Here is a 27,039-nt window from a genome sequence, read left to right on the forward strand (position 1 = left end):
CACTTCATCACATGCAATCTTAAAGTCAAGACCACGGTGTTGTATGAGATCTTATTGGCTGAGGTGGGTTACTTTCCATCAGAAGCTGTTGCATTAGTCCAAATGCTAATCTATCTAAAGAAAAATCAAGGCCTAGAAAGACATCGTTGGCCCAAGCTAGTCGTAGATGAAAAACTTGTCAGGTGAAAAATGCACATGGATGAAGCAAAATGACAAACGGATGCAAAAATGGGATATCAACATCCATACTTGCCTGGATAGTATTATAGATATAAAGAAGTTTGTCATGGAAGCATTTTGGAATTTTTTATGGACAAGGTGCATGGGGCAGAAAAAATCTTATTACATTAAAGAATGTAATCCCACTTCAAGTCACGAGGAAAAGGTCTATATAAGAGCACTTATTAATTGGAGAGAAAAAAAGTTGATAGCACAACTGAGAACTAGTTCATAGCGGCAGCAATGTGAGACTGGTAGATGGGAAGTTCCAAAGGAAGAGTGGGAAGATAGAACACGTCTATTATATAATATGGGAGCGGTAGAGACGGAGCGACATTTTATCAAAGATTGCCTAGCATATTGTGACATCAGATATGGTTATATAGAGATATTACATAACAAGGACTTGAACTACTTATTCGAGGAGGGTCAAGTGAAGAGAATAGCAACTCTAATTATCAAACTTCAGCGAGGGAGAGACAAGTTAACCAAAACTCTGCAGCTAGATTAGTTCCACTCCTACCTTGGGGTGGTGATCATGTGGGTCTCATAGGCTACTTTAACCTCGTGGATGTCATTAAAATCTATCATATCATATCATTTTTAAAAATGCATTTAACTTGAGCACACCTTTCTACCCACTCCCCATCTTCCTCCACCACTCCAAGCGCTTCACTTGTGGTCACACGACAGTTTAGCAATGACCTTTGTTATGGTAGCCTTAGGTGACACTTGTCAGGTATAATCCCCGCTCCCCTTTTCAGCTCCAAATACCTTTGGCTGCCCATCTACCCCTAGCACTTGTGCTTGGTAACAATGCCCTCCACTTTATGTGCTGACATCAATTTGTATGGGGGCTTGCACTGGGGAATTGGTGCACTCTTTCCTTGGGGAGCGTCCAAAAGTGATGAGGTTGGTCTTGGCAAGTGGCCAAGTGGTGTGGGTTAGGGATAGAGTAGGTAAGTTTTAGGATGGTTTAAAAGGTTTAAGTAGATATTAGTAGTTAAGAAATGTGTTTAAATAGTTAGTAACTGGGTTTAGTATAAAGACACATTGGTTAGCATATTTAATTAGCATAAGATAGAGTATTATTGACGTAGTAATGTTTAGTTAGTGATTATTGGTATAGTTAGTGAGTAATTTAGGTATTATTGAGTAAGTAGAACTTGTTTTAATGATTCTTAAATGTTTTTTATGATTTAGATAGGGTTAGGATAAGATTAAGAGGACAAGATAGATGTTAGTACTTAGTGCATGTGTTTTAGTGATTTAAAATTGGATTTAACATAGAGATATTTTATTTTATTTTATGTTTGTTTGAATATTTAACTATTATGGGGAAAGTTGTTTTGTATTTGATAGTATTCCTTATTTGTCATGATTAGTCAGAATGAGAGATGGTTGGGTTAGTGTTAGGGATTGTTAGTATGGTTTTATAGTTAAATGTTGTGGATAAGAGCTAGTAAAAGTTAATTCAAGTTTAATATTAGGTATTGTTTTTTATTATTATATATATCACATTTTAAGTTCAATCTATTATAGTTAGTGGATATATATTAAATGGGTTTTAGTTATAGAACGGTCATGACTTAGAATTGCATAGTGATAAGGAATGTCCTTGAGATCATGGTTTCAAGTTTGTATAGTGATGGATTATTATTCGATGACTTGATTTAGACATTTTAATATATATAGGATGACTTTTAACAAATAAAAAATAATTAAATATATAGGGCTTGAGGTAGAAATTTGATAATCAAAAGATGCTAATGTTTTGGAAGTGTCATAGATCAAGGTTAACTAGATAACTTGATGGGATGAGTCTGAATTATGTTAGAAGATAAAATGTATGTCGTAATAAGTCTTATGGTGGATATTTTAGTATTTTAATTAGTTCTAATAGATTATGTTAATAACCAAGATCAAGTATTGAGGTATTGATAGGTTAACCTACAAGTGCAGATTTGTACATCTAGAACATTGAACTAGTGAAATGAAATTAGTGTAAAGCTATCAAATCAAACCTAACATAACTTATGTTACTAATCAAATGATTCTCAAACATGATGGTATACCTTGCTAAATTTGAAACTAGGATTTAACCAATCAACTTTTTCAATCCGAACTATATGTTCCTGTAGCACTATAACCTAAGGTTCTGTAATGGTGTAGAATGTTTGAGATGTTGACTCTGCATCATTATGGGATGCAACCAAAACTCACTTGAATCATTTTCAACTTCTTGTAACGTATACATTTTATGTCAATATGTGCGTTAACATAATTGTTATTAACTTTTAGAGAAAAAAAAATATTGCGCTTTTGCCCCAAATTTTGGGCATGACAGAAATACATTAAACAAGGTATGCAAGTGTCAAAGTTCTTGCAATTTGCATTTTTAGTTCGGATGATATAGAAGTATACTTGAAAATGGAGGATAAGAAAATGGTGAGAAATAAGTAGAATGAGTTTGAAATTAATGTTAGGGCCCGTTTGGTTGCAAGCGTAGGAATTGAGAATTAGAATAGAAAATTTGAATGAGAATGGAAAATGAACAATAGGAATGGAAAAATGCAATCCAATCTTGTTTATCCCTTGTTTGGTTATGCAAGCTTAAATTGGAATAGGGTTAACTTGCAATCGGCGCCGTTTGAAAATATTTTGAAGATGCAATCAACGCCATTGGAAAATCGTTGAAATATTTGAAAATATTGAAAACAAAGTTCCCGCGCTCACCCCAGGTCAAAGTGGATTTGAAAATTTAATCAAATTTGAGAAAGCGAAAATGAATATAAGAATAGCAATTCCAATTACAAGTATTTTTTGGAATGGACAAAAGCTCATTTTGGGGCTAAAATGAGAATACGTATTCCTATTCCCTATTCCTATTCCACGCACCAAACAAAGAATACAAATCATATTCTAATTTCCTCTTCCTATTCCGGTTGTATTCCAGCAACCAAACGAGCCCTTAGGTGATAAGTATAAGTGGGAATGAGTCTGGGAAGTAATTTTAGTCTTTTTTTTCCAATGGATTGACCAAATAAAAGTATTTGTGATAACAAGTGTTTAAATGGAGTTTTCTAGAAGAAAGGATAGAAGTACTATTTAACAAGTAAAAAGAAGAGTGCCTCAAAAAAATTGATTTGCTTGAGTAAAATTAATTTTCCTCCTTATTGCTATTGCTCTAAGCCAATCACAAAACAGATAAACAATTTTATTTAAATCAGTTAAATATATAAAAAAATTTAAAACTACACTGTGTATATACATATATATACATATAACATATATGTCCATGTATATCTATGTATACATACATATACATATGTACATATATATACACATGTATATATAATATACATATGTATATTATATTTATATATATACACATATATATATGTATATGTATGTATGTGTGTGTGTGCGTCTATATATATATATAATTTTTTAATATGATTGTTTATTTAAAATTGCTATTGCATCTAATGGATACAATAGTATCCTACCCATTACAAGAATTAATATTTCCAATTTTATTTCCAACCAATATTTCGATGTGTCAACAAGACTAGAAAAAGTGACATGCATACATTAAATTCACCACTGCTCCATAATCAAATCTCACCACTGCTCCATAATCAAATCTATGACCTCTTATTTAGACTTCATATATAGAGAGAGAGCTATCTACTTCTTTTAACCCAAGTCATTTTGAACATTCTTAATTCATTTTTTTATTTAAAAAAATTAATATTTTAATGGCCATTCCCAAATATAAATTTGCTTCACCTGAAGCATGGAGACACACTAGGAAAAGAAGACAACATTTAAGCAAAACCTTAAATATTAGCATTTATCATTTATTATAGAAGCATAACCAACGACCTCTTGGATCTGCTCACTTGATCTTGTCTAGTACTTGAGGTAGCCTGAGTTCAATTCTTGATTTGCCTGCAGCTCTCCTCCTTATTCCAAAGGGAGAAGCATAAGCACACAACAGAAACTTCATTGCTAAAACATGAGATAGGATAAAACTTATGACTTAATTGCTGAAACATGAGAGAGGATAAAACTTGTATATGTCCCAACTGTAAAAGCAACCATTTGAGTTCATGCATCTTTACGAAAAAGGGAGATCATAATCAATTATAATTAAAAACTCAATTGCTGAACCACTAGATAGGACAAAACAATAATATGTCATGGCTGCAGAAGCAATCATTGACTTTGAGTATCTTTAAGGAAAAAATAAATGAAAAAATTTCTATTAATCTGCATGAATCAAATATTTACATTCTACCAGGAATTTTCTTACATAAGATAAATATGCCAAAGAAAGTGAGGAGATCAGAAACCCCCTTCCAAAATATCGGCTAAATGTCTTACCAAAATAAAGAATACCATAATATTACAACTGGCATCTACTATATTATAAATCGCCGCGCCTCAACTTTCATACATTCCATACGCTTACACAGAGAGCTATGTTCGCGTTGCAGTCCAAACATACTTCATTCTCGCTACTGATTTGTTCGTTAAGTCCTCTTCAGATTTTAGTATCACAGAAACTAATAGTTGGATGAGGCCTAAACCTTTCGCATAATAAAAGAATATTGCACCTGCAATTATAGGTCATTAGAAATGTTAAATTATCATCAGCTAAACATGAATTGCAGAAGTTTAGGAACCAGTTCAAATAGTCCTAGTTTATAACTTATTGAAATAAGTACGACTCACATTATAACATAAGCACCTATACAGTTTGCCGAGAATTAATTCTTGCTGTCAGCTCTCTAACATGGTTTCTAAGGCGGTCAGGATTACAGAAGAAGTCTACAAAGACTTGTCTCTCTCGCCCTACTTCATGTGGATGATGCCTCACTATCTGCAGAAACCAGAAACCAGGTCCACTCTCAAACTTTGAATAGAAAGAGAATAGAGACAACTAACTAAAATAATTAGAGGACGTAAGAACTACCTCAGCTTTTTCCCGGTGCTCACGTGTAACTTCTTCAATGGCAGTTGAAAGTTGTGAATTGACTTTTTCCATTTCAGAAAGCTCCCTCATGAGAGGCTGAAAATTTTCCATGACATCAAATCTGTTAATTATAACTGCATTGCTAGGTTTTGCATGCATCCCTTAGTACAAAACAACAAGAACAAACACTCTGCCTCTTTACATAACTTGTACCCAACAGTGAGATATGGTTCGAGGTCCAACTAATCAATAGCTCAATAGAAAACGATTCCCAAACAGCAGTTGACAAGACCAAGTTTTCACTTCTATTTCAATAATCCATTTACACGAGTACCATTATACAGCCAATTTGTTTTTCCTCATACGAGAATCTCTTATTTTTAATTTAACTTCTGTTTGTACTTGTAGTGAATGTATTTGATCTGATATAAGCATAAAGCTAATTTTCATAATGATATAGTGGAATGTCACCTGTCATTCAAATATTATTATTATGTGACATACAAAAAGCCAAGCCTGTGAAATTATACCACAGAACCACCCACTTCCTTTACCTTGCTTCTCTCTCATTTGGCTCTTATAAGTCCCACAGTTTCACCAGGAGGGAAGGTAGGAAATGACGAAAAACATTGGGATGAGAGTCCTTTTAGAGGAAGGCAGGCAATGGTAAGTTAAAAACTAAGATTTTGTTTAACTATTCATATGACAAGTCATTCACCATATTCATTTTACAATTATATAAAAATTATTATCAAGAAAATTTTATTGTTATAATTTGAGCTTTCATTATCAATGTACATGTACAACAAAAGGCCAAAAAGTCACAACTAAAATATATTCCATACCTAAGGGCAATGAAATACAGCTTTATCTCTTTCAGGATCGTATTTATCTTTTGTTTGAAGGTTTAAAATGCTTAGACAACTGTCAAGCATGTTATTTCTGTACACTTAAAAATATTGTCGATATTAAATTCCATGCAGTACTGATGAGGTTGCTTCAGCCAAATTCCTTGGAGTACTGATGAGGTGTAGCACCGCAATAGAGGTTGCTTCACATCTATATAAAGCCAATTTAGCCACACAAGCTGTAGTTGTCTATGAACGAACTGAAAAATCTATTTTACAATACAACCAAATTTGGGAAAGTATTTGCCTCATATTTTTTAATTAATAAGAAATAAATTACAAAATTAGGCACAACATTGGGAAACAAAAACAAATTAGAATAATATTATATTAATTTTAAATATACTATGATAAACCTATATATTCAAATATAAATAAGTTTAACATTTAATTTAAACATCTAAAATATGTTAAAATTTGTAAATTAATTATATATGTTAATAACTAGAATCTTTTTTTTTTTAAGATTGCAGAAATCAAGTGCCTCCTATAAATTGCAATGACTGTATAAATTTTTTAATATAACAAGTGATGCTAGCTTGAAATGTCCTCTGGTATCAAATAAGACTGGTGTCCAAAAGGCACCTCAGATTTACTTGGGCACTATGTCCACAAGCTATGTTACCGATGCGTCTGGGTTTTAGCCTGGTGCGGATGCTGATGCACGAGGATGCGCGGCGGATGCTTCCAGGAAGCGTCATCCTCGCCTGCGGATGTGTGTGGGGTGCTCCGGAGAGCATCCAAATGCATCCCGTGAGTGTCCAGCCTTTTCCACCGCCCAGTCACTTAAGTGACTCAAATAACATGTGTTTAAAATAGTTTTTTTATTGTTTTATTTTCCTTCTATTTGCCTTAAAACCCTAAAATGGCCCTTAAAGAGGCCATTCATTGCCCATTCTTCCCATTTTGTTTTCAGCTGGGCTCTCTTATCATTTGGTCTCCATTGTGAAATTCTGAAAGCAAGGTCATTGTTTTGAAGAAGATCATTCCTAGGGCGTCTATTGAGCTTCCACAAAGGACGAATAAGCATCTAAGGTAAGCATCCAATCCATTTCATGAGTTTTTTGAGTGATTTTTTTTAGTTCATGAATTTTTCAAGTTTTAGCAGAAATTTTTCAAAAAGAAATGAATAAGTTTTTTTAAACATTTCTAAGTTGTTTTTTTCTATTTTCTTATTAGATTTATAGTTGCTATTGTGCAAGAATGGCCATTACTAATAGTCAAAGTTCAGCAGCTGGGCAAGAGCGAAGTGATAACTTTAATATTGATGTGGCATCTCCATTATGGAGACACACCACAAGATTATCACAGGTTTCCGGAGGTGGGTCATACATTTGGAGATGCAATATATGTCATAGTAAACCATTCAATAGCTCATATTCTCAGGTCAAAGCTCATTTATGGGCCCTACTAGTAAAGGAATAGCATTGTGCAAGGGAAGTAAAGATGGAAAAAAGTTGAGCAATGCACAATTAGCTGAATTCAAAAACGAACAAGAGGTTGCTGATCGTTTAGTGAGCAAATCAAAAACAAGTTTTTACAAATCTGCATCTACAAAGAGCAAAGTGAATGTGCCCCCTGATCATGTTGCATCCTCCAAACATCCATTCTTGGAAGTGGCAGAGGATGATGATAAAGTAGAAGTTATTACCCGCAAAAGAGGTCCGTTGGATCAAGCATTCAAAATGGAGGCAAGAGAGATTGCTGATGAAGAAATTGCACGTTGCCTTTATGCCAATGGTCTTCCTTTCAATTTGGTAAGATCGCCATATTGGAGGGAAATGGTTGTAGCCATCCTTAAAGCACCAGCTGATTACATTAGCCCCGGGTATGAAAAGGTGCATACTACTCTTTTGCAAAAAGAAAAGATTTCTATAGACAAAACTCTTCAACCAATTAGGACATCTTGGAAAACTTCTGACACAACAATAGTATCTGATGGATGGAAAGACACAAGAAACCGACCATTGATAAATGTGATTGCAATGTCCCCCAAAGGGGCAATGTTTTTGAGGGCTATTGATTGTGAAGGACAAGTTAAGGATTCACAATTCATTTCTAGAATTCTCATTGAGGCAATAGAGATGGTGAATAGTGAGAATGTGGTCCAGGTGGTCACAGATAATGCCACGAATTGTAGGGGTGCAGGTGCTTTGGTTGAGTCTCAATACAACCATATTTTTTGGACACCATGCACCATACACTCTCTTAACTTGGTCGTGCAACAAATTGGCACCCAAATAGATTGGGTGAAGCAAATATACCAAGAGGGAGAGGAGATACAAATGTTTGTGACAAACCACCACATGTCACAAACTATATTTAGATCATTCTCCAAGTTGGCGTTGTTGAAAGTAGATTTAAAATTGTAATTATTTAGTTTCATTTATTTATTTATTTTGAGTAAGTTTTATATTCATGTTCAATATCAAATTTCTTGTTTATAACTTCGATTTATATTTGATGTCATATTGTCAACTTGCTTATAGGTAGCTGAGACTAGATTTGCATCTCATACTATTGTTCTGAAACGACGACTCAAGGTGAAATCAGCATTGAGCCAAATGGTTATTTGTAACCAATGGGCTATATGGAAGGCTTCAAATTCAGAGAGAGACTTGAAGGTCAGGGGTATGATCTTGGATGAGCACTGGTGGGCTCGTGTGCAATTTGTGTTGGATTTCACCGAGCCTATCATGACTATGCTACGCTTTGCCGATACAGATGTACCTTGCTTGGGGGATGTGTACGATGGCATGGACAACATGGTAGAAAAGGTAAAACTTTCCATACAAGCACATGAGACTAACCCCACAGAATGTGAAGCCTTGTGCAAAAAGGTGGAGGATATCATTCATCATCGTTGGGAGAGGATGACTACCCCATTGCACCTCCTTGCATATGCCTTATCTCCAAGGTACTATAGCTAGGAAATACTTGCTATGCCGGATAGAATTGCACCATAAGAAGTTTCTACTAGGTGCTACACTGCATTTGCAAGACTCTTCCCAGATGAGGAAATACACAGAAAGGTGAGGCAAAAATTTGGCTTATTTGCTTCAGGATCAAAACTTACTCCATATGCAATAAAGGACCAAAATGACATGGGAGGTATCACATGGTGGTACATGTATGGTCAACCATTCAAGCATCTACAGCCTCTTGCAATCAAAATCCTCTCACAAGTAAGTTTTCATTTATTTATTTATTTATTTCTAGCAATTGTATTCTGCACTTTAGTATTTAACATTCTCTAATTTGTTTTTAAAATTTTATGAACACTATTCAGGTTGGAAGTTCTTCTGCTGCTGAACGGAATTGGAGTACATACTCCTATATCCATTCAATGAAGAGCAACCAGTTGGGCTCAAAGAAAGATGAGGACTTGGTTTATATATATACCAACTTGGCTCTTTTGTCACGTAGGGAGGATGGATACAAGGAAGGGTCAACCAAGCTTTGGGATGTAGCCCCTGAATGTGCAGACTTGGATGCAACACTTCAGGATCTTACTGTGATGACGGATGATGATGTTGATAACATCATAGCACGTGCATCTAGCACAATTGGAACCATGCATGGTTCAAATGAATTTGCAAGTGTTGCAGCAGCAGGAGATGACGAGAATGTACATTTTTTTGAGAATCCTTATGATTCTGAATGACTGAATGTGATTTGTGAATCTTGAGCATTGACTCTTGATTGATCAACATTGAAGTTTTGAACCATGAACTATGTTTTGATTTTGTAATTCAAACTGCATTGGAATCTTGATGTTTTGATTACTATTATAATTTATAACATATTTCAATTTGATTATGATAAATTATAATGATTCAATAAATGGTTTATTTTTGTATTATTGTATATTTGATATTTCTTGTATTTTTTTGCATACATTGTCATAAATTATAGTTGACAACTTTACATAAATATATATATATATATACACACAAACACACACACGAACGCACCCAAACACATCCAAAATCCAAAAAAAAAAAAAATACACATCCACGCATCAACACCCCGCACCCACAATAGCATCAAAACCAAAATCGGTAACCTAGCCCACAAGTGAAAAATAGGTGATTGACCCATTTTATGCATCACTAACATATATGGTTGGTTGATACATAATTGTATGTTACATTCTAGACCATTTAATAATGTGATGCCTCTAGAAAACATTAATAAGCTAGACCCACATGTTTTAAAAACTTGTGGTACATGTTTTACCTTGAATTATCGTGAAATATGTTTTGGATAATTAATAATGTTGAAATGCAATTTGTTACACTAGTAATGTTTTTTGAATAAAATTAATCATAATTGTTTGTTTGGCAAAAAAAGGTACGATTTTGCCCAACATGTGCAACTTCAATAGGTGGTAGCAAATCAAATGCAAATTTATTATGCTGCCTACCATACCAATAATTTAAAAGCAACTCTAATTTCAAAGAGAAACAAAAGGTTGCATATAATGGAGAATCCGGATAAAGCAAAGAACAAGGCTTCTTACTTTGACATTGAACAAGATTGTTGCATTGAATATTGTGATGATGAGTTTGAAAAGCTGGTAGACCCTAATTTATTTTTCCCAGACCAATATCCAAAAAATGATAGTATTCAGAACATGCAATTCGACAATGCATGCTCATAACAAGGAAATGATATTACTTGATGACAAAAAAGTTATAAGTTCACATTCAGGCTGAACTTTGAATGCACTAATACATGTCTGAATACAAAGCTTTTTTCATTGGATTAAATATGGCTTCTAGATATGGCATCAAATGCATTACAGTATACAGTAATTTAGAACTTGCAGTGTCTCAAATTAAGAGCACATGTTGCAAAAGAAAATTGAATGAGAACGTACAAAAATGTTTTGTGGGATATTTTTGAGAAGTATATACATACATATACTGTCTACGACTACACATCCTCAACTGTTTTCAAAACTCTTGTACAAGCACCCATCAACATCTCCATATCAATCCTAATCTATGATCATTTATTTTATAGTAAATTGATGTTGTTGTAGTTGTATAAAACAAAAGACATGAAAGCTCCTTATATAGATTTACAAAGACAATATTTCTTTAGTTACCAGTTCGAGTTTGGTTCGAAATACGGGTTCGAAGAACCAGTTCGCCGGTATGGAAAATTTTTGGAAAAGGTTTTGGGTTTGTCCATACAAAAACATGTAAAAATTATAAAAAATTATATATATACATATTTATGAAGCTTAGAAGCATAGAGTATAATAAAAGCATATCATTTAAACAACAAAAACACCATAGGCATAAATTTTAAACACGTAAGTTGTAATCATAGCATCATGAATAAAGATCATACCATCATAAATTTCAATTTTCAAGTTCAACATCAAAGATTCAAAACATTAAAAATAAATCATGATCCATGAATCATAACAGAAAGTTCAAGTATCATTGTTTCAACTTCAAGTCAACTAATCATAATGTACAAAATTTTAATATTCTTCTTCTTCTTCTCCTCCTCCTCCTCCTCCTCGTCCTAGTCCTTTCGCATTAGTTGACTCAGCAATAGAGCTAAGGCCAATGGGATCAGCACCAACAATAGTATGGGCATCAAAATCTTCAAAGTCTTCACTTGTAAGCTGAGAAGAAGAAATATCCAAGTCTGCCAACTCTACATCTACATCCCGTCTCTTTCTCTCCCCTTCTTTGTATTCTTTAGTCTTGTGCGGGAGGATACACAAGTTGTAATGCACAAACACCAAGTTCTCTGCTCTTTTTGATTGCAAACTATTGCGCTTCACTGAATGGATGAAAGAATATGTGCTCCAATTTCTCTCTGAAGTGAATGAACTAGCAATCTATGAAGACATGACATGTAAACAATTAAAATCCAATTTAAATTATGTAACTTGAATCTTAGAATTTCTAACAATTTATGAAGACAAAGTAAACTAATAACAATTTTTTTAAATTAAACTTACTTGTGATATCACTTTGATTGAAAGGGGCTAATGTTTGAAATCTTTGGCCATGGAGGTACCACCAACTATGAGCATCCTTCCTAAACCGATGACAAAGAACATCATTACTTCAATTTTTTGCATCCACATACTGTATGGACTCATCCATAATTAAATCTTGCATTTCATCATCAGGAAGAGTCTTTCAAATGCTGCCTTGTATCCATCAGACACTTCTATGTCTCTATAGGGTGGTAGCCTTCCTGGTAGATTAGTATATTGGGTGCTATAGTATTCGGGCATCAATGCAAAAACAAGCAAATGTAGAGGAGTGGTCATTTTGTTCCATCTTTCTATAACAATTGCTCACAATTGTTTGAATGTCTCTTGAGGATCTTGTTCCTTTTCATTTACAATTTTCTTTATCTTCTCAAGCACTAAGTCTATGCCATCATAGATCTCTCCAAGGCAAGGCCTATCCATGTCTGCGTACCTAAGCACGATCATAATGGGTGTGGTGAGATTAATGAGATATTCCACACGTTCCCACCAATTTTCATCCAATATCCTCTTCCTTATTTTGGCTGCCCTCTCAGTATTGCTTTACCTCCATATAGCCCAATCGTTGTTGGTACCATATTGGTAAGTGCCTCCTTCACCTGCATAAGTCGTCCCAAGACAATAAAATTTGATGCAAAATGTGTCTTAGCAACCTATAACAAAAAATAGAGCAAAAACAATAAAAATTGTTGGATACATACTTGTTAAAAGAATACACATCATTACATTATCAAAAAATCAGAAATCGTAAGATACTATGTAATAACCCCAATAGGTTATAACTTCTTCAAACACCAAAAATCTTTATACTTTAGTTGTTTGACATTTTGTCAAACACTTTGCAAGCAAGCTCTGATACCACTGTAATAGTCCTGCTCAATTCCGACCTTAAAATGCTGATTGAAGGCTCGAAGAATTTTGTCAAACACTTTGCATACAAGGGGTCATATGACTGATATAACTTTTTAGATTGCTGCAATGACTCTTGTTTCGATTTGCATCAAAGAGAATGCTTACAAAAAATACTCCAGATTGTCTAAACAATGATCTAACATGAATGTGCAACTAATTTTGACAATATTCAATACAAATATGTGACTTAACTACTTGCAATATGCAGCTACAGCAACTAGTAATTATGACAAATGCTTTGGATGCAACCTAAGATGGCATTAATGCACTTACAACCAAGTGTCATTAATATAAACACTTAGTATGCAAAATTATAACATTATTTATGCCAAAAAGAGAACTTACAGCCAATTTATATTTTGTCAAACAATTGGAATGCAAACTAATAAGCTGATCATCAACTCTAGAGTTGCAATATAGATAGTCTAAAAATTACAACACTCTTTCAATTGCAAAATCCTAGCCTTCCTTTGATACCAATAAGGGCAATGTGAAATAGTGAAGTGCTGAAGCTATAATTTGTACTCAGCTGAAAACCTACATTTCTCAAAAAATATGCCAAATGAGAAGTGGAGAACCTGATTGTAGATGGCTGTAATAATTTTCTTCAATGCTGCCCCTTCTGCTTTTCTTTTTTCCGATCTGCTTTTTCCACTTGCTTTTTCCAAATTTGTTTTTTTCATTTTGCTTTTTCAAACTGCTTTTTTCAAATCTGCTTTTTTTTGGGACTGCTTTTTCGGATCCGCTTTTTCGAACTGCTTTTTTGAAGCTGCTTTTTTTGGCTTGCTTTTTTTGGACTGCTCTTAAATGGCTTCCTCTAATTTCGAACCTGCTAGAAATGACCTCCAATAAGTTCGGCCCTGCTAAAAATGCCTCTTGAAATGCTGAAATGCTGAAAAATGGCCTTAGGCCCAATGATGCCCTAGCCGAAGTGACTGAAGTATCACCTCCAAATGTGCAACCCTTCAAAAGATATTTCACTTTCTCAGTTATGCAAATCCAAGGGAGTTTTCGTTCCCAAAGATCAACTGACTATCTGAAACCACTTGGCTCCACAATAGACTATGTGACTGAATCACAATTTGATGTCAAGAGAGAAATAAACAACTGGATGATTAGAATGAAGCCCGGGGTGCCTATTTATTCTTTTTTCTCCACTTTCTCCAGAAGCTTCTAAAACATTATTTTATTTTATCTATTAAGTGATTTAATAAAATATTTTATAATTCAAGTCACTTTATTAACTTAATTAAATATAAAGTTACCTTTTAATATTTCTTTATTTGATAACTTTATAAATAATTAACTTAATACCACTTATTTATTTAATTAAAATAATTAATTAGTCATCCTCATAAAATATTCATTATTTTGGATAAGCTAATTAATTAAATTAATTAAATCAAATTGCCTCCAAAATAGGGACATGACATACTATTTTTTTTTTAAATTAACTAAATTGAGTTCAAGTTTACTTACTGTCAGCAACTCCAAATGTGAGAACATTTTGAATATCCTTTGAGTCATGTGGTGGTTTGTGATAAACATCTGGATGTCCTAAGCTTCTGCATACATCTCGTTGATCCACTGAATAGCCTTCCCAATCTTTTGTAGCATAAGATTGAATGAATGAACTGCACAAGGTGTCCAAAAAATATGTTGGTATCTCTCTTCATCCAACAAACCAACAACACTACAATTCTTTGAGTTGTCCATTATGACTTGGACAACGTTTCTTGCACCCACTTGTTCAACAACCTCAATTAGGATATTAGCAATGAATGACCCATCTTTTACTTGCCCCTCACAATCCACTACTTTCAATAACATTGCCCCTTTAGGGGACACCGCCAAAACATTGATCAATGGACAACTTCTAGTATCTTTCCACCCGTCTAAAACAATTGTTACCCCTGTCTCAATCCACAAATCCTTGATGGGCTTCAATTGCTCATCAATCAACTTGACCTCATCATCCAACAAGGTGGTTTGTACTCTCTCGAAAATAGGACCTGAATACCCTGCAGGTCCTTTATTAGCAATTCTCAACATCTGCTTGAAATATGCAGAGTGAACAAAATTTAAAAGACAGCCCATTTGCATACAAGCATCTTGCCGCATCAATGTCAGTAATTTCCCTACTATGATTTTGAAATGCAGTTTCAAGTGGTCCCTTTCTTTTGTGTTGAATAGGTGCTTCATTTTGAGAATCAAGGGCAGCCGAGGTAGTATAGAAGGGGTGATTTTCTATCTCAACATTTGGGGTGATTTGATTACTTTTGTTCTTTTCTTATTCTTATTACCATCAATGGCCTTTTGTCTAAGTTCATCTCTCTTAAGCTTGCTCATGCTCTTCAATATATTTTAATACTACCGAGTTTGGCACAGGTGCATTTTTTTTCTAGGACACTTCTTCACTCCTCTACTAGGGTATCCACACAAATTACCCACCACATAATAATATGAACTATTTCTTTCTACATGACAACCCCGACATTTCCAACGGAAGCCACCACCTCCTAGAAGAGGTTGTAGAATATCCAAACACTTCCACAAAGGAGAATCGGATAGGGGTTCTATTCTTTGTGGGATATTGGCATTGCTCACTGAGGAAGATGTAGATCCCTTTGAAGCTCCTTTTTCCTATGATTAAAAATTGTGTACATATCGACATATTGTTATTGAAAGAAAAAAAAATTAGACTTTATAAAGCATTGAAACAAAAGCAAAATAGAACAAGAACTTACCTCTTCCTACCATTGTAAGCTTGCAAAAATGTAGCAATGAGACACAAACACTTCAATATAGCTAACAATCCAATCTTCCAACTCAACCTTGCACAAACCTCTTTTGCTCAATCACCTATTTGCTCACAAAATCACCTATTTGCACACCACAAATGATGTTAGAAGCCAAAATAACGTACTTACATTCACTTTTTAGGGCAACCGGAACTCAAAAATTATAAAATAAAAAGCTACTTGAAAGTCACTCATCCACATAAATTCGCCCAAATTTGATCTGGGCAGACAAATTTTGCCCAAGCTCGAATTTTGGACTGCGAGTTCAAACCAGCTCAAGATAAATCGAACCTGGCTCGAACAGGACCAATATTTTAAACTGGTTCGAACCCAGGCAGCATTCTTGGGCCAAAACATCGAATCCGGATAACTAAGAATCTTCTAAAAGAAACAATTATGAACTAAGAACGGAAATAGAAACTACCTAATAAACTAAAGAGTAACTAAGATGACCATTAACGAGACATTATAATATTCTAATACCCTCCCTTGATGGTCATTGTCTAAATGTTGTCTTTTGGTCCCAAAAATCTGCAAAACACTTAGTTACTGTTGAGACCCTCCTTGGATTTGTAGAATGTCAATAACCAAGAGTAGCCAATATCCATCCAAAAAAGAACAAAGAAGGTGTCCACTTCTTCAAAATGCTTTGCAACAAGAGACATGCTAGCCACAAACTCTCCCACTAAGATGAGTCTACCACTTACCCTCCCATAATCAACAAAACATCTGATCAAAAATCATCACAAAAATATCCAACCTAATCTTGGATAAAGAAGTTGCTCTTCCTTGGAGATAGAGACAAACACCAAGAAAAACTACCATGGTTTTGAGAGAAAATCGACAAACCTCCAAACTTTGCTAGTGAGCATGATGCCCCAAAACAGAGTGCAAAAATCTAAAATTTATAAGGAGAAAACAGACGAAAGCCCAACACAATTTGACATGAAAATTTGATCAAAACCCAACATGATTTTTCAGGTGAAAAATCAATCAAAACCCAATAGTAGAATACAAAACTTCATTTTTTAGGAAAAACAATAAAACTCAATAGATAATTTGAGGAAAAAATAGAAACTTACCACATAATTTTTGAGAAAAAAAAATTATAAGCCCACAAAGGTATCCCACACAACTTTGCGAATTACAGAATCAATAAAAATTGACTGAAAAAATTATGAAAACTCATCGAGTCAATTTTTTAGAGGAAAAATTTACAAAAACCATTAGAGATTTTTTTTAAGGGAAAATTTATAAAAACTCATCAGAGAAACCTTCATGCAGCAAAACACAAGACTTCGCATGGTAAAACAGTACATGCAAATAAAAAAATGCATATGTACATACAACCATAAAAAATTAGATCCTTTTGCCCAACCAAGAAATCGCACAATCAAAACCCTGAACCAGGCTCTCATGATTTTCAGTAATAATCTTTGGAAACGTACCATCAAATTTTCATAGATAGCTCTAACAATTTTTATTTCAAATAATAGAAAAACGAATTCTGTAAAAATAATCTAAATCAAAATAGGTTCAAATTTTTCTTAAAAATTTGCAAAATTTTATGAAATCCCATCAACCCACTCTAATACCATGTTGTTGTAGTTGTATTAAACAAAGGGATGAAAGCTTTGTATATAGATGTACAAAGATGATGTTTCTAAAAGAAACAATCATGAATTGAAAGATGGAAACAAAAACTACTTAATAAATTCAAGACTAACTAAGATGAGCATTATAATACTCTAATATTTATATGGGAGATACAAGTAATTGTCAATATCCTTGACAATGTGCACTTAGTATATACAAACAAATATCCACCTGGAATTGTTACTTGTCCTTTGAAGTGGAGTGAGAAGCACTAGCAATGTAGCATATTGTGTTAAATATTTTTTTGCGCATATATTATAGGCTACGTATCTTTAGCCTCTGTTTTGCTAAAAATGCAATGCCCCTTATTTTAATAAAGTGATTTAAGTAAATTAATTGATTAAAGCAGTCCCAATTTTTAACAATGTCCTATAGACCCTCTTACTATATAATTTAGTTATAAAATGGATGTAATAAATTAGAGACATCAATATTCCACAATCCATCATGTATAGCAATAAACAGTTTCTGGAAGAGATTGTGTTGCATTATTTTTGTGTCAACGTTTTTGATCACACTGTGTGATCCATCATCAGGACAAAAGAGAGCTGAAGGATGAGAAAGAATATAGATTGCATGACATGCAATCTATATTCTTTCTCATCCTTCATGCAATCTATATTCTTTCTCATCCTTCAGCTCTCTTTTGTCCTGATGATGGATCACACAGTGTGATCCAAAACGTTGACACAAAAATAATGCAACACAATCTCTTCTAGAAATTGTTTACTGCTATGTAATAAATTAGTTATGTGAGCCTACTTGCAACCCTTTGAGAAACTTATTGGAGTTCTTTATATGGTCATGATTGGTATTGTGGGAAATCATAGTGGAGTTTACTTGTTTATTTGTGATTCCAGTTGGAATTGAGTTCTTATTTGTAATTTTGGCAGTGCAAGACCCTCCCTATTCTACAATTGTAGTTTAAGTGATTAGTAGCCACCCTAGTCAATCATTGAAGATATAGCTTCAGATATTTCACTTTGTATGTCATTGTCAAGTTTGTGAAGTCTTTAGTTGAAGACAAGTTTGATGCAACCTAAAAATAACTTCACAATCCGACAATACAAATGTCAAATATTGGGTTCTCGCCAATTTAGTCCATCATTAGAGCGTGCTCATTTCTTGAATACACATTTATAACATTTAATAATTGTGATCTTTTCATGTTAATTTCCAAACCATACAATTGTAGTGCCAGATGTGAGGATTAAATGTGGTACAGTGGAAGTGTGCTATTGAGTGGTAGTGTGTTACTAGTAGTGGCAGTGCATTGACTAGTATAGTGGCAATGTGCTACTACTACAATGGCAATGTCCTATGTTGTTGGGTTATTGGGTAGTTAGACAGTTGGCACATCCGAGGAAGTTACACAGTCGCAACGGTTGGCCTTGTGAACCCTCGGACACTATATGTATGTACCATTTCCTTTAATTGAGATATGTTGGTATGAGTACATTTGTGTACGATGATCAATGAATGAATATAATATTATTATCTCTCTTTACATTTCATGTTGAACACTTTACTTTCTATACGCAATTACTCTATTACCCCACGAGGGTAAACATTTGGCACCATTGCCGTTTCGAATCTGGGGAAAGCGACACGAACAATGGCATACCACAAATAGAGTAAATGGGAATGCCTCTGGAGGAGAATGTGAGAGTTAACAAAAACGGAATACCCAAGTTGTTTGAAGGGGAGCACGAACTGACAGAGAACTTCCCCATTTTGTTCTGCTCGAGTATTGAAACCTTCGTACGAAGAGAAGTCGTAGGTGAAGAGGTTCCAAAGGCCACTATCTGGTACTCACTGAATGTGAGCCCTACCGCCAACCGACTATTGCATCAGTTTCCCAGACTATTTGCACAATCCTTTCTGGCATAGAGACGACAACGCAAGGAGATCGAACAGGAGCAACGAAGGCAGCAGACCCTTTGGGGCTTTTGAGAATGGAATCACTGAAAAATGAAAGAGTGTGATGAAAACAACCAAAGGTCCCACCCATGAGCCCTAGGCCATGGGAATGTGAGCAAAGTGTGAGTGGGAAAAAGTGTTAACCTCTGTTGCGGTCATACAAACAACCATAATGTACAAAGACATTACATAAATAAAAGTGTTTTTGTTAACTACGATTTTTTTGAGGATTAATGCCAAATCAGTTGAACAAAAATAAAAATAGAAATGAACAAAATAATGATGATATTCACATTGCACAAAAAGCTTTGATCCTCGCACAAGTCAAGTGAAGACAAAGGCTTAGGCAATTCGCTAACGGGTACAACAGTGGGGTCACAGAGGGTGACTTCGATGCCACAAGAGGTGCACTGAACGGAAAGAATGGTTCGCCTAACCGTCTACAACCGAGAAGTACCAAGAACTTACTTGAAGAGATGTGGTAAAGGTCGAATTTGGTTGAGGAGACAAGGGAAGAGGTTCTAAACTTACATACACCACGAGTAGAGAACCCGAACATAAGTAAATAGGGGACAAACGTGGCTTAAGGTGCCGAAGGAGCACGAGCCCACGGTGATTACTTTGTCTTGGATACACCTTTCGAGCGAGTACAGTTCGATAGTAGACTATGCCTCTTCTTAGAAGTTATCACACTACAATGCACACAAGCACAAGTTCATGGGCAACAAAAACAATTGTTATAGATACAACGGCCACCTATAACAACATAGCAACCACTAGTTAGACCAGGGCTAAAACAAAAACTACCCTAGTTTACAAGTGACGGGAAGGAAGATCCTATCAAACGTTGTCATATGTGCGAAACTATCTGGGGTCAAATGGTGTTGCCGATAAAGATGAATCGGTTCAATAGTTTCTTGTAACTCTACAGGTTGTTGCTATCGACTAGTATTTGGACATGGACAAAATGAAAATAGGTTCATGGGACAATCTTAGGAAAGAATACCAAGTAGAATTTAAGCTACTTCGAGATGACAGTGAGATCGTCACAGAGATTTATAGTGCTAAGCAAGAAAAGAAGGAAATTGTTTGAGCATACAAAAGAATGTTGAAGGAATTGCTCGGGAAGATGGAAACCCAACAGGCGGATGACTTAAAGAAGAGATGGTTCGTCAATGGATTAAACACATCTCTTAGAAGAAAAATGAGGATTACATCGCCAACATCGTACAATGATGTGTAGGACAAAGCAATGAATTTAGGAGGTGAAAGTAAAACCTTAAAGAAGAAAAAGAAAAGCAATTCATCATCCAAAAGTGACAAATATTCAAATGAGAATAGTACCAGCGATGATGAATCTAATAAAAAGGTACAAGTGTTACAAAAGGATATGGAACGCATGATGCGGGAGTTCAAAACAATGAAAGGAGGCACAGGGCAGAATGACGAAGAAGAAATGTTGTGCACAGAGTGCAAAAAAAATTGACACACAAAAAGAGTGTTTCCTAAAAAGTCATTATGTGACATCTGCCAGGTGATGGAACATTCCACCAAGGACTGCCAATATAACTTAAAGACAAGAGGGCCGCAAGTGCTTTTCACTTAGGAACAACCATCTACCTCTGGGGCCACCAACCAGCAAACAAGCAATGCATCATCTGGTAGCTTCCGAAATAACCAATGAGGAGGAAGAGGAGGTAATGAGAACAGAAGCCGGATTGATTTGAAGGGTCGGTTGATGATTTAATGTCGAGCATGTAGCCAATGGGACCACTTCGCTCGAGACTACAAGAAGAAAAACACAATGCAAAAATTGTGTTGATGGTGTGGTCCCGGAGATCATGAAGAAGCCAATTGTCAGAAGCCTCGGATGAACTTACAAAACATAGAAGAAGTATTGGCAATCACTTGTAATCAAGCAAAACAAGCCATGTACCCTAGTCCCTATACAGAGAAGCAAAGACTACAGGAGGCAAAAGAAGAAATAGAAAAGGTAAAGAAAGCAAAGGGGTATTCACCTATGGCTACAAGCACCTCTTGACAAACAAAGGCTAAGAATAACATAATAGGGTAGATATTGCAAATGGAGGTTCCAATTAAAATATAAGACCTCCACACCTTACCCTAGTTGAAGAAGACATTAGTAAACAACTGCACCGCACAACTAAGCGCCAACACCACATAACAACCAATCGTTTTGGGAGGATTAGCACGAGATCCTATGCTACTCACGTTGAACAATGGACAATACCCCACAGTAGTGGGGATCGGTATCCTCGGGACAATCCTCACCAGTACCATAGTCGATGGTTGGTCGGGGGTAAATGTTCTTCCAGAGGAGACAAGGAAGAAACTTGGGAAGCCTACCCTATGGTCCCCCACCTTTAATTTACTCGATGTAGACCAGCATGGAATCAAACCTCTAGGAACGTTGATGGCTCAGCAAGTCACCATTGGAACCCAGCCATTCATAATAGATTTTGTCATGGTTCCATTGAAGAAGGGGTATGATGCCATTCTCAGAGGGGATGGCTAGTAACAGTAAGGGCAAACAACAATTGGAAGAGAAATACACTTCCATTGGAGAGCGGCGGATGGAAGTCCGTTATCAACCTTCGGAGACAAATGGTGAGTGAGGAGATGGCTTCGAAATCGGAATCTAATGGAGAGTCTAGGGGAAGGGACGACAGAAGGAATTGGATGGAGCCTAATGACGAAGGTGTGCTGGAGCTTAAAAGATGTTTGAAAGATGACTTGGATTCCTTGAACTGACTCTTCCATTGGCAAATGGAAGATTACGAGTTGTTTCTGAGTTGCAATATGCTAGGAATGGAAGGAATGGATGCAGATGAACTTGCGAGTTATTTCGGACTCACTCTTGCAGACATCAGTCCCTCCATTTAGTCTGCAAGACAAGCAGAGTTTTTGGCTAAAGTACCAACAGCACCATAGGAGAAGAGGATTCCACTATCCAAGGATGAGCCAGGACATGAGGGGGCCGCACCGAAGGTGGAAGTGGCTGCCACAAGAGGAATGGAGATAGATATAGAACAGCAGATTAGGCAAGAGGAGGAGGAGAGGTTCTCCTATGGGTTGAACGAAGAGAGATCCAAGGCATATATTAGGACTCTGGAGGATGTGTTGAAAAGAGGTCGGGTACTTGGACATAATGTCTTGACCAAAATAAGGGAATTGCAGATGATCCAAGCCTACATATGGCGAACGAGCCCCAAATGGATCTGCTCTTACTTTGAAGCAAGAAGGTGGCTAGCAGTAGAGACGACAAAGATGTTGGGAGACTGGGCTACAGAACCTGAGTTGGGACCAATCAACAACACCATGGAGAGGCTTGCACATGAGCTAGTAGTAGCGTATAAAGACGCCTACTATGCTCAGTTGCGTGCGGAGGAAAACAAAGTTGTAGCTAAGAGGTCCAAAGAGGTGGAGGCGAAGGATTGGGAGGAGCTAGCTATTCACTTGGTTAGCCAACAGGCATCTTGGGCAGTAAGCGAGCAACACTCTTGCAGGACAAGGAAAGGTTGAAAAGGGGCTAGAGGAGTCTAAAGCAACATGTGCACAAAAGGAAGCATAGGCCATAGAGGCAGCACTTATAATGAAGAATGTTGTAGAGGTCAAAAGGACACAAAAGGATTTGTGCATCCATATAGATCAAGTTTACGAGTTGTGTCGTTTGCTGAACATTACAAGGATGCAACCTCCCCCTCAGTCTTTGTTTTTTTATATATTTAGATAGTTGTCTCCTATTTTGTAAGTTGTAGGTTGTTCGAAGACAACTTTTCTCTTGGGAGGGATTATGTTGTCGGGTTACTAGGTAGTTAGACAGTTGACACATCCAAGGGAGTGACACGGTCACGACAATTCACCTCGCGACCCCTTAGACATTATATATATGCACCATTTCCTTTAATTGAGACATGTTGGTATGAAGTACATTTGTGTACGGTGATTAATGAATGAATATAATATTATTATTTCTCTTTACATTCCATGTTGAGCACTTTGTTTTATGTACGCAATTAGTTTCTTTTACCTGTAATGTCCCCACTTCCAAGATCAATTTTAATAATAGAGTTAATATAAGGACTAAATAAATAAATATAATGTAATATAATTATAATTGCATTTGATAAAGTTAAATAAATAATAATACCACATTTATAAGGTTGAATTTAATAAATAATATTAATAAAAAAAATAGTAAAAGTATTATAGCATAATTTAATATTATTAAATATATTATCTTTATCAAATTGATATAGTATAATATTATACCAATTGATATATAATAGTACTATGAAAATAGTATAATATAACTAACTCTATTGATAAAATAACATAGATAAATTCTTAAATAAATATATTATGAATGATAATAATAAATATATTATTATAATATGATTATCATACATATAAAATATATAATATAGTGAATAATATATACATGTAATTATAAGTCTAATTATAACAAAAATATACGTATATACTAATCAAACATTTTAATATAAACAAACCAACATGCCTATGAATAGTCACGACCTCTACCTCATACTCATATATTAGAAAGGAAGATGACTAAAGTAGTGGGAAGAAAACATCGAGTGAGCATTTTATATATTCAATGGAAGAATCTTGTCATATATAGGTTGCTATCTACATCAACATTGGTCACCAAACCTAGACTTATACCATCGTTGGAGAGAGAGAGAAGACGTAATTGCATTGTGCCTTCATATTTGTTCAAGACCAAAGTTAAGATCCCAATAACAAAGAAAGATTTTGCGTGAAGGGTCCACATTACTTGCCTTGTTGTTCAGATTAAACTGAGAAGACTGATCACACAACTTCTCTAGTGAGGATACGCAATACAACACATAATCCATCACCATCTCTGTAAACATGCCCACAATGGGAGACCACTAAGAGGGAAGATGTAAATTATCATACCAGTGATAGAGAAAGACACGTGCAATTTGCAACTAGTCTATGATATCAGATATTGAAAGTAAAGTAGCCTCTGAGAGTAATACTAACCATAACAGAGGGTATAGTATCCGAACTGGAATCCAAGGAAGAGGGGCCATTACAGTAAGGAACACACACAACATAGAAGGGAATCACCATGAGGAACATATTGTTACGGGCATGCTGGAAAAAGAATGATAGATGGAGGATTCTACATAAATTATAGACCATTCAAGAGATCACCTTTTATAGAGAAGATAACAGTTCCTTTGCATATGATCACAAAATACATGATTGGAGGAGATTCAGAAGTATCATAAAAATCATAAGGACACCTCAACACGTGAGAAATGATAAACTAATCATTCTACTAAGGAGATATCAGAAACAATTATAATTGATATACTCTGCAGACTATATTGTAGATCTCAGATTAAAAAAAGAAAAGAGAGAAGAATATTAAATTTCATTACCCCAATTTGGGTTGTCAACTAAGTAAAGAGGGGAATCGAGATAACGCTCAAAGAAATTCATTATTATGAGAGGCACCACAAAGCAGGATAGAAAAAATATTATATCAGATTGATGTTAGAAATCAGTAGAACATTGAATTGGTATATATACAATCAACACACCAATATGAATTGTATGGCTATTCGAGTAATATATTAATATTATAATAAACCTGATAATATATGAAAACAAGGTTCATATAATCCAAATTAGTACCAAACATACCAATCTTCAGGATCGGGAACTCATCAGAATTGGAGTTATATGAAAATTGTCCCAAAATTATCAACTATTCAGACGGAGGGACATTTCATTACCCTACGAGGGTAAATATCCTACTAGAATTGTGGGGTGCTAACTGGTACCATGGCAGAGCTGACTGGTATGGTGGCAGTGCTACTAGTAAGATGGAAATGCATTCACTGGTAAGGTGGAAGTGTATTGTCTGGTACGGTGGAACTGTTCCTTATGGTTGAGGTGTGTCATCAGTACATTACAGGAAACCTACGCAAAGCTTAGTTCCACATATTATAAGCAATATCAAAGTACAAGAACTTTCAATCTTCTTGGAAGACAAAATACAAATCCATACAATATTTCTTAAAGCTTTTGACAACCATTAAACATTCTGACATTCTGATTTTACCTCTAGCTAGGATAGAAGAAAAACAACACATTGATGATGTGAAAATAAGGCATAGGTAAGTTTTTGAATATAATGCCAGAAGTTGAGTTTTTCTGGGAATCAATGTAATTCTAATAACAAAATCCTTACCAAAAAAATACACAGAATGAATTTTATACCAATAGCTATATGTGAGCAGTTTAGGACAGAGCCTAAGGTACAAAGGACAGTTATAGTAATATAAGATAAAATTTAAAATAAAAAGCACAAGCAAAGAAATTATCAAATAAATTAAATTAAAAAAGCCTTGAACTTCAGTAAAACAAAAAGTAATCTTCTCTAACTTCTCCAACATGTATATAATAGATTTTTAGATTTTCACAGAAATTCCAGCCATTGGTTTATATATTATGTGAAGGCTTTAAACCAAGCCCATCAAAATCTCTTACATGTTCCTTTAGAATTAAAATGATGTATATGTATAATATCCTTCAAATGGAAGATCACTATTCAACTCAATGATAGAGCCAACCAGATTTTCCAAATTAATTTTGCGACTTTTTAATCTTGAAAATTTAACATTAAGACAAGATGTGTGGCTATGACAGGTACTGCTTCACTAAATTTTAAGATATTCTAAAAAGTACAGTACAAAGATTAAAAATATATATTTGCATACTGAGTCACAGATATTTAATTCAATGCTTAAAATATGTTTATGAAAACTTCTGATAAAACTATGATTGACAGAAAATCTTGTGTAAAGGCTTGAGGTTTACATATGTACATAAAATTGTTACTGGAAGAAAAATGTCATCAATTATTTTATATACTTATTACAGAAAGACAAATATTTACCCAAGGCGTCAATATTGGCTGTGCAGTAGTGGAAGATGCAAATAGAAGTCGTTGCATTCTTCTTATAATAGTACACCTAATCAGAAAAATAAATATAATATTAGAACTATAATCTGTTATTGCTTCTTTTGACAAAAAAATATTAGTTCTTGTCTTGACATATGAGAATGAGTGGGAAAATGTTTCGACAAAGAGAAAAAAAGGAATATGGATATGAAAGTAAAAAGGTGTAAGCAGTGAGAAGGTGCAGCCTCTTATGAGGATATACTAATTACAGAAATATGATCTCCTACATGTATAAGATGTTTCTTTCATTTTCTATCAATCTTTCCAAACTATAGTTCTTCTAATAGACATCATTTTATTTGCTACAAAAAAAGTCTACTGATCAAAGACATACATCTACTTTGAACTGTCCCAAATATATGCTAATTGGGTTTCCAAAGTTTTCATATGATGTCTTTGCCGACTTCAATTATTTTCCTTAAACACTCTCACCTAACAAAATACTGCAAGTTCATACTACATATCATAAATTATTGTCATATAATAATTTATGAATAAGTGGATAATCAGTGTACCATAGGGACACACCCACCATAGAAACAGGGATGTCTCTAGGGTGTGGGGATGAGGCT

General features: G+C 35.0%; 1 protein-coding gene across 1 annotated transcript in view; it reads right to left on the reverse strand.

The window, feature by feature from the left end:
* Window positions 1-4,458: 4,458 nt before the first annotated feature.
* The window catches only part of AUG3 (HAUS augmin-like complex subunit), a 254,323-nt gene continuing 231,742 nt past the window's right edge, over window positions 4,459-27,039 (reverse strand). Inside the window, exons 16-19 of the mRNA XM_089826625.1 lie at window positions 26,402-26,477; window positions 5,201-5,296; window positions 4,960-5,107; window positions 4,459-4,841 (exon numbers count right to left, since the gene is read on the reverse strand). Of these exons, the coding sequence (XP_089682751.1) occupies window positions 4,976-5,107; window positions 5,201-5,296; window positions 26,402-26,477 (304 nt within the window). The 3' untranslated portion in view covers window positions 4,459-4,841; window positions 4,960-4,975. The remainder of the gene's footprint in view (window positions 4,842-4,959; window positions 5,108-5,200; window positions 5,297-26,401; window positions 26,478-27,039) is intronic.

Source organism: Cupressus sempervirens, chromosome 4 (assembly GCF_028749045.1).
Source record: "Cupressus sempervirens isolate cs-2001-9-10 chromosome 4, ASM2874904v1, whole genome shotgun sequence".
In the NCBI taxonomy this organism is placed as follows: Eukaryota; Viridiplantae; Streptophyta; class Pinopsida; order Cupressales; family Cupressaceae; genus Cupressus; species Cupressus sempervirens.